The following is a 14,016-nucleotide window of genomic DNA, read 5'->3' as shown; positions in this document are numbered from 1 at the left end:
ACATACATTTATGTTCCATATACTACCAGGAACTTTGCTTGTTCAAAACCCAAGAACTTAGTTACCTACAACTTTAGAGCCGAGTCAACACATCCTAACACAAAATGCTGATAAATGACGGAAACGGTCAAGAGAATGCTGTGGTGCACAGCTGAAAATGAGCACCATTAGTATTACTTTAACTCAAAGAGCTTTCAGTGTAATTGAAAGTGGGACTGTGTGGATTTGCTGTGTTGTTGACAGGGGCGTCACAAGGGGGGTAAAAGTGGGACTGAGTTACTAGGGCCCAAGGTGGAGGGGCCTTAATTATTTTATACTTTAGCTATTGAAAAATAGCAGATATACAAGCTCGTAGATCTGCTATTTTTGAAAAGTCGTGAAAATGTGTGCAAATCTTTGAATACATGTATTTTTTAAGCGAACATTTGCAACTCAAATTTTGCTTCTGGGAGGTCCCTGGAACTAAATATTTTGAGGTGCGGGTCCGTGACCAAATACATATCATTTTGGGGGTCCTTCACATGAAAAAGTTTGAGCACCACTGACATAGAAACATAGGTTTTTCAAAAAACCTTAGAAGGATTTGAAATATTCAAAGAGTTGCACAAAAATAGCAGATAGTTACAAAATATTTAGTTCCATGGACCCCCCAGAAGCAAAATTTGAGTTACAAATGTTCGCTTAAAAAATACATATATTCAACGATTTGCACACATTTTCACGACTTTTCAAAAATAGCAGATCTACAAGCTCACAGCGCGGCACTGAGCTTGTATTATCTGCTATTTTTCAATAGTTAAAGCACAAAATAATGCGTAATAAGGCGTTCCCAGTCTAAATGGGTTAAACCCCCTCCCCCTATGAAGACCATTCACGGGGGGCCCCGCAGTGAATTCTTGTACCCAGGGCCCAGAATGTGGTGCGACGCCCCTGGTTGTTGATGGATCAAAGAGCAGGCTGAAGAGGAAAAGAATGAGCAGAGAGGCAAATGCTACTGACAGCAAGGCGATGCAGCCAATGCAGTAGGTTGTCCACATTCACTTTGCTTCAACCATTGAACTAATCTCTGTGACACATTCTATGGCCATTTGTAAATGATTTGCATAGGAGCATACTACCACCTAGTGGGTGTTTGTATTTTGCCATTATGATAAAAAAAATAAACAATTGTTACAACAAATAATGGGATGCACTTGATTTGGGATGTTTAATTAATTACAAAATTACAAAATGTTACCAAAAAATCCAACTTGATAAAGAGAAATGAAAGAAATTATATATACTACTATAGGCTACAATGGAACTAACAGTTCTATCACATAATCAGTTGACAAGGTCAGAATTTGCAGTCAGATAATGAAATTGTTATTTATGGTGTCCTGATCCTGGAAACACCTCCATCAAGCTAATCTTTATGTTGCATGGGTTGGAAAAGTCATAATTCACCCTCACTGACATTCACCTGATGCACTGTGTAACAAGCTATTCATCACAACACTAGATGTCAGCATTTAATCATTGATGTTATAACCTGAACATATATTATGACAGGAGCAAACAACACCTATGAGGAGGGGGGCCCTGAAGGGTCTATAGTGAGCTGAGCCTATGATTTGAATTGAGAATCTTCTGTAGCCCAATTTACAGTATGTATACCCCTAGCCTAGTACAATGGTGTTGCTTGCCGACATTAACCGATTTTCGAGCTAAGGACGTGAAAATGTTTTCTTGAAAATCTGTTCTTGTCAGAAAGTGATCGTTCGATGGAGGATTTTGGATTATGCACCAATTACTATTAAAAAATTGTAAAAAGAAAAATCGAAAACACAAAATCTGGGATTGTACCAGCATATAGCAAGTAACTAAATGTTATACAGATATTCAATAATCCACATTAGGTAAGATTTTCTTTCAAAATAAAACTGCCTAGTTAGACATAAACTCTTTAACAGTGTTGTTCATTTTTTCTTTTTTTTTTACCTTTGACATGAGAGGACAGTGAAGCCAGACAAGAAAGCGAGGCCCGAGAAGAGGGGTTCGGGAATTGAATCAGGGACATTGTGGTAACGTGAGTGGCATGCTTACTATGAGACATTATAGTGGACATGAGCTTATTACATTTTCAAATTGTAAAGTGAAATTGTTTTACTGACACTTCTTGCACTGGAACCTTCTTTTCCTCCCCCCCATATAACTACTCAATAACTACTCTATATGAAATGCCTTGTGGTCGCAAATGGTCAATTGCCCCACAGATGAAGTGCACTTGGCTCAGAAGGAAGAGTAAATTAACAATAGGAAGGGAACATCAGGTTTTAGGACACATGTTCCAGCTTCCTGCGTCTTTCCCACATTCCTCTTAAACTGTAATAGGACGACCTTTCAACATGTCCGACAGCCCATCAAACTGCCCCTTAGCCTTGACCCTGGGGTGAGGCAGGAAAGATAGCTTTGTTCTCACCAATTTTGCCCCTTGCGCTGCCCTGTAATGGAGTGGCCTGAGCTGCTATGGGACATCCACTACCGCCCCCCCCACCCCCTTTTTTCACAATGATCTCTGACTGGATAAGAGCCACGAACTGGACGTGGAGTCACAGTTCATTTCATTTTTCAACCATCGATGAGATCTCAGCTGTTATCTGATTAAATTGAACAACCAGCGCTAAGGTGGGGGTTCTGCCGTGAATAAAGCTCTCTTGAATGCGCACACACACACACGCTCGCGCGCGCAGGGGTGTCGCACCAAATTCTGGGCCCTGGGTACTACTAGGGTACTACTAGTGGGTACTACTACAAGCTCACAGCGCGGCACCGAGTGCCGCGCTGCGAGCTTGTAGATCTGCTATTTTTGAAAAATCTTGAAAATGTGGGCATTTTTCAAAAATATTTCAAATCCTTCTAAGGTTTTTTGAAAAACCTATGTTTCTATGTCAGTGGTGCTCCAACCTTTTCATGTGAAGGACCCCCAAAATTAAATGTATTTTGCCACGGACACCCATGTCAAATTATTTACTTCCAGGGACCCCCCAGAAGCAAAATCTGAGTTACAAATGTTTGCCTAAAAAATACATTCAAAGATTTGCACACATTTTCACGACTTTTCAAAAATAGCAGATCTACAAGCTCGTATATCTGCTATTTTTCAATAACTAAAGTATACAATAATTCCAGGCCCCTCCACTGGGCCCTAGTAACTCAGTCCCACTTTCCCCCCCCTTGTGATGCCCCTGCACACACACACACACACACACACACACACACACACACACACACACACACACACACACACACACACACACACACACACACACACACACACACACACACACACACACACCTCAGTAACAGAAATCCCCACACAATCCCCCCACTTTGTCAGCAGTTTTGAATTCATTTGGCCCCTTCTCAACAAGATGATAGGAATAATCTGGCCAAGTGAGATTGACAGTTCATTTCAGAAATCAATATTTACAATTTACTTCTTTCAAAGTTCATTCTGGGAGACGGGCCCCATATTATCCTCCTCCCAAATAAGCTGATCATATCTCCGCCGGCCCTGGAATGAGTTTCCTCCCCAAAATGTGCCCTTTTTTTCCCCCTCTCCTCTCCTTCTCCTCTTCTCTCTCTTCTCAGAAATCAATGTCTACGTTTGTGCGCTTTAATCTGGCCTGATGACAGTAAATCTTTATCTGTTTCTGTGCAAGCAGCAGTGCGGCGGCTGACACCATTTCCCATCAGAACAAAGGAGCGTGGGCCTGTGTGGACTGCCGGAGATACATGGGGCTCTAATGTGGCTGGACATGTTTCAACAGGGCCATTAATCAGAGGGGGTGACAGCCAAACCTCTGCACAGGGGCTGTCGCCGCTCTCCTGGGCTAAAGTCAGATCTACAGGAAAATGCACCACATAGGCCTGAGTCCTGGGCAGGTGGATAGAGATCAGGAGCCACGTGCTGTCTCACATGAGTCCTCTCTTATGTCACCTCTGTCCTCTATCTGTCACAACTATGTGTTGATACTGTCGCTTCTTCTTTCTGTCATCAGATCTTCATTGAAAGAATTGCGTGACATTTTTAATCATTTCATTTTTGAAGCTTTCAGCACTTCGTTGTGAATGTCCTTATTTGCACAGATTTATGTTATGTACTGTAAATCTGATGCACTCCCATGAAAATCATTTTCCATAATGAGCTCAACCTCTTACAGACAAACGGTAGATGTCAAGATTTTCAAGATATCTCATTTATGAATTATACACTTCACTTGTACTATAACAACAAAGTCCTGGGCACAGTGGGATATAATAATAATAATACATGTCACACACAATAATACATGCACACACATGCACACACATGCACACACATGCGCGCACACACACACACACACACACACACACACACACACACACACACACACACACACACACACACACACACACACACACACACACACACACACACACACTTTTTATGATGAAGACCGTAAAGCATCCTAAGCATTACTTTTATCCTGAATGACAGACATGCAGCCATAAGCCACCACACCTCACCCATGAAATAAAGCCCTATGATGATTCATAACCAACCGCTATATTAATAACATCACCCCAAGCGGTGAAAGAATGGATTGGAAGTGGATTTATTATTCAGCAGATTTATGACATCCCTACTTCCCACACACCAGTGAAGTAACACCTCTCTCACTGCATTCAGTTGGGCTCCACAGGGAATTATTAGGTGGTAATCTATTGTTAAAGAGCTTTTAGAGTGATGGATGAAATGTCAGCTATCTACACACAATCAATTCATATCTAATTAGCCCATATTATTTATGACACATACAATGGGAGGAAAGGGTCCCGGGGGATGAATAGAGACCTCAGCTGCCACTGAGTGAAATGAGAAATGGGGAGGGGGGGCTTATCATTAAGTGAGTGCATTTAGAGCTGGGCTAGGCAACAGTATTTGATTAGCACTCAGGCGTCAAGATATGTATTTCCCGGTTACACATATAAGTGGTGATGTTTCTAAGTGGAGAACTGCCCCCCGTATTTCCCAGAGATCGGGACGGGAGGGTGATTGTTTGTGATCAGTCCTTCTCATCTAACTCTGTATCGCTTAGCCTAGTGTTTCTCAAACCAAATGTCAATGTCTCTCTCTGACAGTGTACAAATGTGTATAGTGTCAGAGAGTTACAGACTTGTATGGGTCAATTTAGACCCCCTAAAGGAACCCACAGAGTCCCTGGAATCCAATTGGCTTAGCATACTGCAAACAAACAACCTATACACACCTGTGCACGTTAACATTCACACATTAATGTTGTTTATATAAATACAAATAACTTGTAGATATGCTTGCACACATACAGACATGTTACTATCCCTCAGAAACAGTTCAATTTAGCCTTTGAAGGAATTGTTCACCGGTATGGTTGTGCAAGCCTGACATCTACTGGTCATCACAGGTTCATTATGGTAGGCTACAATTACATTATCCTACACCTACAGCCTTCATGTCTCCCCAAGTTTTGTTTGCAGAACATGCGGTGCAGTTATCACCCTGTCCTTTTGTCACTTGAACTCTTGCACAAAAAAGATCACGTCTTATTTATTGAAGACTCAACACAACAGTCAACATGACACGTTTAGGTTTCGACGGTGGACAATATGTGCAATGCATAGCTGCTAGAGAGTAAACAGTCGATCACATGCAGTCACACTTAATTATTATTATTATTCAATAAACAATCCTAAAAAAGGTAAATATCTTATGAATTAAAAACAAACTGAAAGCGTATTATTTTTTACAGTAATTTCATGAAGAAATTAAAGAAAAATTAAAGAAATTCCATAAATTAGAAAACAAATGTTTAGCCGATCTACAAGCTCTCACAGCTGTGGTGACGTCACTGAATCGTCCAGCAGCGCAGAGCCTTCTGCAGCGGTTAGCCGGAAGGCTATTTGGCTACTAGCTAACCTTCTCCTGGATTTAGATTGAGTTAATTTACAATAATAATCCCAGAGAAAACATGTTAAATACATTTTCACCAGGAAAACAATGCTATTTAAAAAAGGCCTACCTGTAGATGAAAACGCTGACGTTGTCTGTTTACCTTGTAGTTGTGTAGGGTAGTGGGCGTGTCCAGACTTGACAGTGTGACGTAGTGTTGACATGACCTCGCACTGTGAGACGTTTTCATGGTTTTTACTTTGTTGAATGTTGACGCCGGATGATTTAAAAAGGCCGGTCACAAGCCATAACCTCGTCATTAGTGAAGATGATGGAGATGTGTGTCCAGGAGTCAAGTGTGGTTTGTCCAACTGCAGTAGGCAGTACAGTCTACCAGGAGCCCCACTTCCACAAGCACAACTACCTTCGAGTGTGATGGTTTCATTGCAAGAGGAAGTTCTTGCAGGTACATGACCACAACCACAAGGTCAACAAGGAGGAGGAGAAGAGGAGTAGGTTAGCCCGGAAAGGAGAGTACATCATGGCTGAGTTGTTGCAGACAGAGAAGACCTACGTCAGAGATCTACGTGAATGCCTAGAGCGTACCGGTGGGAGATGACCAGTGGAGTGGAGGAGGAGATACCTGCTGGCATCCTCCACAAGGAACATGTCATCTTTGGAAACCTCCAGGAGCTCTACGAATTCCACAGCAGTAATTTCCTGAGGGACTTGGTCAACTGTGAGCTGCCAGAGGATGTGGGACACCGTTTTGTCACATGGGCTGAGAAGTTCCACATATATGCGAGTAATGCGACCTACTGCAAGAATACACTTGACTCTAATGAACTCATTTCAGAACATGCTGGAACCTTCTTCGACGACATCCAGCAGAGACACGGTCTCGATCGGGCAAATACTGTCAAATCCCACCTCATCAAACCTGTACAAAGAATCACAAAGTGCCAGATCCTGCTTTATGGTCTGGAGGTGATACTGAGTGTTCTTATGAGAGAGTTAATGATGTCATGCACCTCGTCATGTTGAAGGGTTTCCGAGAGCCTGTATGTCCAGGGTAACTTGATCCTCCAGGACAGTTTCCAGCTGTGGAACCCCAACGCTTTCATTCAGAAGGCTCACAACCGTCACCTGTTCCTGTTCCAGAAGTCATTGGTCTTCAGCAAGGAGATCAAGGACCCCGCTGGCAGAACAAAGTATAAGTACAAGAATAAACTAGACCAGGTCAACCTGGTTGTGCCAGACCCCCTGTCTGTCATCATCATTTATGACCATCATCATGTCATCATCATATATACCCTTTATATAGAAAACCCGGACAGACCGACATTTGCTTATGTAGGCCTACCCATTTCATGGGTCTGGCAACTACCAACTTCAGAGTTGTTAGGGATTACAAAGCACATTGAAGAGGATCTCTGTTGGCAGTAAGGAACTCCACCTCTCACAGTAGAACTGTACTTAAGGCATCCAATATGGAAGCAAAACAGGTGTGGATTAAGAACACCAGGGAGGTGATGCAGGGGAGAGAGACTCACCTGAAGTTTAGTCGTTCTCTTCACCTCCCCAAAACACTAGCACTGTTAAAAAGCAGGTGCAGGAATAGCTTTGCAGGTACTGGCATCTCAACTTATAGCAGATGAGGCCAGTGGACCAACAGGAGACAAAACAGAAGACACTGTACTGTAACCTCACCTGTTTTATAATATGATTATTATATAATAATATAATAATTATTATTATAATTAATTATTAAGTCCTGAGATTCATTTAACATCAAAGAGTGTACAAATGGACCAAAATGGACCTGCTGTTCTTTAATAATATCTTGTATTTTCTTGTTTCGTGTTTCTCTTTCATCATTAATCATTTCAATTTTATTTTGTCTGTAACAAACAACTCCAATAAAATATCTAATAAATAACAAAACAGTGTGTCAACTTCTAATATTATGGCTCACAATGGCTTATAGTAGTGATCATAATGATAGCTGCTGTGCAGCTATGGGACTGATCTTATCACACTAAAACCTGTGGAGGTGTTCTAAAGTGGTCTCAGTCTATGAACACAGCAATTTGCTTATTTCTCATACTTTCTATTTTGGTTACGTGTTCTGTGTCAATATAAGTTATCTTAATGTGTAAACCTGTTTAATGTAATATGCAAAACATCACACCAAAAAGACTAGGAGAACTCAAATGTGAGGCTCATGCCTATAGTTAAAGGAGAAGTTCAACCCTAAAATGACTTTTTACATCAATTACTCACCCCATGGAGACTTGAGTTCAATAATATATTTTTTTTTTTGTCGCATCCCTAAGCCAATAATTTGATTATAATAAATGTACCCCCATTGATTCTGGATGGAGACCCAAATGCATTTTGGTCTCCATCCGGAATCAATGGGCCTACAAATAGTCTCCTCAAATTATTGACTTAGGAATGCGACAAAAACTGAAAAATATTATTGAACTCAAGTCTCCATGGGGTGAGTAATTGATAGAAAAAAATGTTTTTGGGGGTGAACTATTCCTTTAGGGTGAAATTGTTGTCAGTGACATTCTTTAAAGCTGCAAATGTAACTAATCTGCATGGTAAAGTGGGTTGAGGTGGTTTCCCTTCTATTTCTATTGGGAACTCTACTGGTTGACAAGAGATTGCCAAGTACAATATCGCACCTGCCCAAGTGGGCATTCTGTGGTACTGATAGATTGTAGCTTTAACTACGGAGCATATTTTGAAAGTTAACATCCAGAAGAACACTACAAGAGCACTAGAAGAACGTGTCTAGAGGGTGATGGTACCGTTACATGGTGCAGTGGTGAGCTTTAACAGCAACTTCTGCAAACTATAATAATAATTGAAAGAAAGCAACTATACTGTATATCTAAACAAGAATAGTTGTCTACTTACAGTACATAAACAAGAATAGTTGCCTATGTATGCCACTAATATTCAAGAAGGGACTACTAATATAAACAAGAGTAATACTAAGGCTGATAATGAACTTTTACTATACTCCAGGAGTTGACTTTAAAGACTATTTCCTGAGTAAATCCTTAAACTCAGAAATCTTTGAGACATTAAGTATTGCAATCTTCTAATCCACTAGACACTGCTTGCTCTTAAGTCAGTGTTATCTTTGAGTTCTTTTTTTACTTTCAAACGTTACGCAGTAGATAATGGTGAGAGTGGGGTTTCAACTCACAACCTTAAAGACACAAGTAAATCTATAATCAACTGAGCAACAGCCTTACATGACAGTATGGAACATTCATATTAGTTGAGTAAAGAGCACCTGTTACATAGCCTGTAATAGCCTATAAACACAGATAATTTGGAATATGGGAGTCACAGGTGCCATTAATAAAGAGGAGAGGAGAGGACCAAGGTGCTGAGGTGAACACAAATGTTTTTTTGTGGTTATTTTTTAATTTTCAATACAATGTTTAAAGTTTACACAATGTCATTAGAAATAGGGTAGGCTACTCAAGTTCAAGTAAAACACTGTTTTCATACCAAAATCAGATCCATAACATTAGAAAAATACAATAAAAAGTTCTGAAATATACCCCAAAAAAAAAAAAAAAAAAAATATATATATATATATATATATATATATATATAAAGATAGGCTGGAACCCTTATATGCAAATTAAATTGGCACCAACTATAACAACCTATTACACTGACAAACACTGTCCAATATAACCTGTTACTCTTATCTTAAAATAAATCTACACCCTTTCTGTAGGCCTACCTTATCCCTCTTCTGTTCAAGAAACTAAATAAGAAACAACCCAGTAGCAATTCTTCATTGAGACCTTTGGGCTTTGGGGTGTTCAGTCTGTAAGGTGTGTCTCTCTCTTAGAGTAGTTTTTCTTTCTAAAGGCTATGCCCTGAAATCTCAAAGAGCAGACGTCATGTCCCACCACATTAACGTCTAGCCATTGGCTTTTTTGTTCTGAAATCCTGAAACTCTGTATTGCAATCTGCATTATTTTGATGTTTTCTTCTTTTTCTTTTTATCAACACAAGAACCCCAGATTTTTATTTTATTTATTCATTTATTTATGTATTTTTTTGGGGAATCACATTTAAACATGATATTATACCTCCAAAACATGTAAACAACAATTTTATTATCAAAGACCAATAAATCAGAGTAAGAAACAAGTAATCCTGATGCAGTATAATCTTCAGAAATATGATTTGACAAAGGAATAATGCTTATATACCGTAGTCCTGCCAGGTATTTTTGGTATAATGGTGACTGCCAGTGCTGAGTGACGTGGAAGCCAGGGCCATTACCTCTATTCAAAGTCAGTTTAATGAAGTTCAGCCCTAAGGGATAAGCAGGAAGTAGGAGCTAATCTTCAAAACCAGTGAGCCAGGTAAATGAAATCAGTGGCCTGGTCAGATGGATTATACCAGAACACATCGGACTGTGCAAAAACAGGAGATAAATTATAACAAAAGAATGTGATGTTTTACATCATGTACAACATGGCTATACATTATTTGTTTTAATACAGTGCTATTTTGTCTTTTTTACTTCTTTCATTTAGTCCCAGGGTCAATGTCAAAATTAAATAATCGGTATAGTTAGAACAATAGATGTTGGTGCAGGCAGGGTTTGTACCCAGGGTTTGTGTTTGTGTGTGTGTGTGTGTGTGTGTGTGTGTGTGTGTGTGTGCGTGCGTGCGTGCGTGCGTGCGTGTGTGCGTGCGTGGGTGCGTGCGTGCGTGCGTGTGTGTGTGTGTGTATGTGTGAACTGTGTGGTTTATTTGACCTTTTCCTCTACAAAACAATCAAAACCCTGCACTTGTATGATGTTCATCAAACATATAATTTTCCGAATGTCTGTCTGAGTGAGTGAGTGAGTGTCTGTCTGTCTGAAACAGCGTTTCTCCTCAGTGGCTGGAGCAATTGATCTGAAATCGCATCACCATTAGCATATGAACACACCTGACATAACTGTGAAGCCCGTTTGTCACTTTCACAAATCATATGCTGTATATTAGCATTTTTATGGTGTATCTACTATCTATTCTGCATCTAGCATGAGGCATATCTATTCTGCATCTAGCATGATACATCCATGTGTGCAGGCGGGGGGGTGGGCTGGCGGGAGGGGGGGGGGGGGGGGGGGACAGTATCTCTGTAGCCATTAAACGAAACGGGTATTTTTTACATTGATGCTCCTACATATTATCATGCAAGCACCAGTTAAAGTTACTTTCCATCCCTCATATACTGTGTGCACAGTGCACACATCCCATAACCCACACACTGCACATCATTTCGGAGCTCATATCTTTGAACGGGTAAGGGCTAGTTTACATAATTTTCTATAGCATGTACATGATAGGCTGAAAAGCAAGTCTCAGATCAGTTCCCTTACTATAGTTTATACAGAACAGAGCGCCATAATAACTTACATTGTGTCTTTAAGTGTCAGTAAATGGCACCGCTTCCATCCTGCTGCGGGGGTCTCTTGTCTGATTCAGTGGGTGCTCGCTGGTGGTCTGGCACCAAAACACCTGCTTATAGGACTTCCTGAAGTTTTCTGACAGGAAGGCGTAGATGATGGGGTTGACGGAGGAGTTGCTGTAGGCCAGGCAGTGTGCCACCACACGGAACAGGAAGGATGCCTGGGTGAGGGGGAAGGTGCCGAACTCCACCCACAGGTGGACAACGTGATGTGGCAACCAGGACAAGCAGAAGACCACAACCACCACCAGGACTGTCTGGGTAGTCTAGGCAGCAACATGGGGAGATGATGGAGAGAATAACCTTTTAACAATTTTGCGGTGTGATTGTGTGTTGACATGAAATGGTCATTTGTCCCACTAACCTTCTTTTTAGAAGTCTCTGACTTTCTGGATGTGTTTTTCAGCTTTTTGTGTAAATGGTTTAAAACCTATGACAGATGAGAGATGCCATTGTGTTATAGTTAACATGGATAAACAAAATTTTGAGGTTTTTATTCTTAAATAATAGCCTACAATGTTATTTATAAAATAATCAGAAAGAATGCAAGTTATGCTACACAGTTTCCAAATGTACATAATAGCCTATCCTTCTCATGTTAAAAAAAATAAAACATAATAAGCCTACCCACCTTTGCGTAACAGACAGATATCAAAGTAAGTGGCAGAAGGTAACCAAAAACGAATGTGCACACCACGTAGATTTGTCTGTGATAATCTTCTGGCCAAACCTCCCAGCAAAACGTGCTGTTTCCCTCTATTTCAACGATGCTCTGGTAGTGAGCCACTGGCGCTGCCATCACCACGGACACAGTCCATATGACCAGGACCCCCAGCATGGCATGTCTGCCCACGCGGATGGACGAAGATTTACGCGCGTGGACAATAGCCACATATCGGTCCACCGACATCGCCGACAAAGTAAAAATACTGACAAGCATGGAGACGGTGGAAAAATAATGAGTGAACTTGCAAATGAAAGCCCCGAGTACCCATGTCGGCAGCATGTAAACGGCGGACTGAAAAGGGACACAGAACAGGAGGTAGGACAGGTCAGCCACGCTCAGGTTGAGGATGAAGATGTTTGTTGTGCTTCTTCGTCGTCCGGGTTTACTGCGCGCCAACACAGCGATTACCATGCTGTTCCCAAGCACACCCAGGATAAAAATTAGTCCAAATATAAGAAGCGTAATAAAGTTATCTACGCCTATCCCCAGCAAAGGTTTAGTTGCAGTTGGCAAAGTCACAGTGTCGTTACTGAATGGTTGACTTTGGTTATCCATTATTTGTCAGGTAGTCTACAATGGTGTAAGCCGGAATCTGAAAGATATAGTCTAAGAAGTTTCAGGCCGCCATATAAAATGTCAAGCCTGCGCACAAATCTGAGCTTTAAATGGTTCATCCAACCAGCGCCTTCATATGAGTGTGTGCGCGCGGAGAGGGGATGCATCATGCATGGAGCAAATTTATTTGCAGGCTTCTCCCAGTATTTACAAGCAAGTTGAAGCAACGTCATGAGTCTGTGCGTATTAAATTCCACCAAAACTTACAGGTCACCGCCCCGCCCAGTTCTAGCCCATTTTGCTTGTTAGGATCGCTCACACATCTTTACATTAGCCTATACTCAAGGATCCAAGTCATTGGCCAGTTGGAACCCACAGCGTTTGACTGCCGCCTCTGAGGGCAGCATGAATTTAAATCCATAATCTGAGAGATTTTATACAGAAATTACTCCTAAACAGACCTTCACAAAGCGAAGAACATGGTGGGATTGGAGAAAAGGTGATATATGCTATTTGATGTCACTTACTGCCTATACCTGATTATGGCACATTTGTTATGTTATGTAACACATGAGAAACCATAGAAAGCTGAATATTTTCATATGAAGAATGAATGTCATTTAGGCAAACGGAAGCAACCTAAGACACCTACAATGATGATGTCACATGACAATGGTACTGCCATTATGCACGCATGTGATATCTTTAGAGATTTGTTGAGACAACCATCTGGAAATGACGACACAGATGATGCACACCGTAGGCTATGTAACTTGAGAGCAGCAACTGATATGATCTTTAGCATGTGGTTGTCCTTAGACTGTTGGGCATGTGAAGCATTTTGCTTCTTTTGGAGTTAGGCTATACACAGCAGGTAACCATGTAGATTACTGCTGAAATCACTTTGGATACCTGGAGAAAGAAAGAAAGAAAGAAAGAAAGAAAGAAAGAAAGAAAGAAAGAAAGAAAGAAAAGAAAGAAAGAAAGAAAGAAAGAAAGAAAGAAAGAAAGAAATACTCAATGTAGTAAAATAGGATAGTGGATTATTTGTAATTGATGATTTGTGGTTGCATTTAATGCCAGTTCTTCATTTGCATCCCTTCTTGTCTTCTTGCCAGAAGACGTTTACCTTTAGTGCTACAGAGCTTGTGTAAAAAAAGAAGAAGAAGAAAAAAGAAAAGAAAAGTAGTCTACTATCTGAATAATATGAGTTGTCATATCGGAGAAAAGTATGATTTATTTCAGCACCATGGAGACTGGAGAGCTCATGTCA

At 40.8% G+C, this 14,016-nt stretch overlaps 1 protein-coding gene across 1 annotated transcript; it reads right to left on the bottom strand.

Annotated features, from left to right (window-relative positions):
- Window positions 1–11,418: 11,418 nt before the first annotated feature.
- On the bottom strand, window positions 11,419–12,743 carry galr1a (galanin receptor 1a; the record flags this gene model as incomplete). Its single annotated transcript, XM_080735425.1, has 3 exons — window positions 11,419–11,727; window positions 11,826–11,891; window positions 12,093–12,743. The coding sequence occupies 3 exons, from the start codon at window positions 12,741–12,743 to the stop codon at window positions 11,419–11,421; spliced, it is 1,026 nt and encodes a 341-aa protein (XP_080591551.1).
- Window positions 12,744–14,016: the final 1,273 nt, after the last annotated feature.

Source organism: Nannobrachium achirus (genome assembly GCF_963921795.1).
Source record: "Nannobrachium achirus genome assembly, chromosome: 10".
In the NCBI taxonomy this organism is placed as follows: Eukaryota; Metazoa; Chordata; class Actinopteri; order Myctophiformes; family Myctophidae; genus Nannobrachium; species Nannobrachium achirus.
The sequence above is the reverse complement of the archived record's forward strand: the minus strand, read 5'-3'. Positions and strand labels throughout refer to the sequence as shown.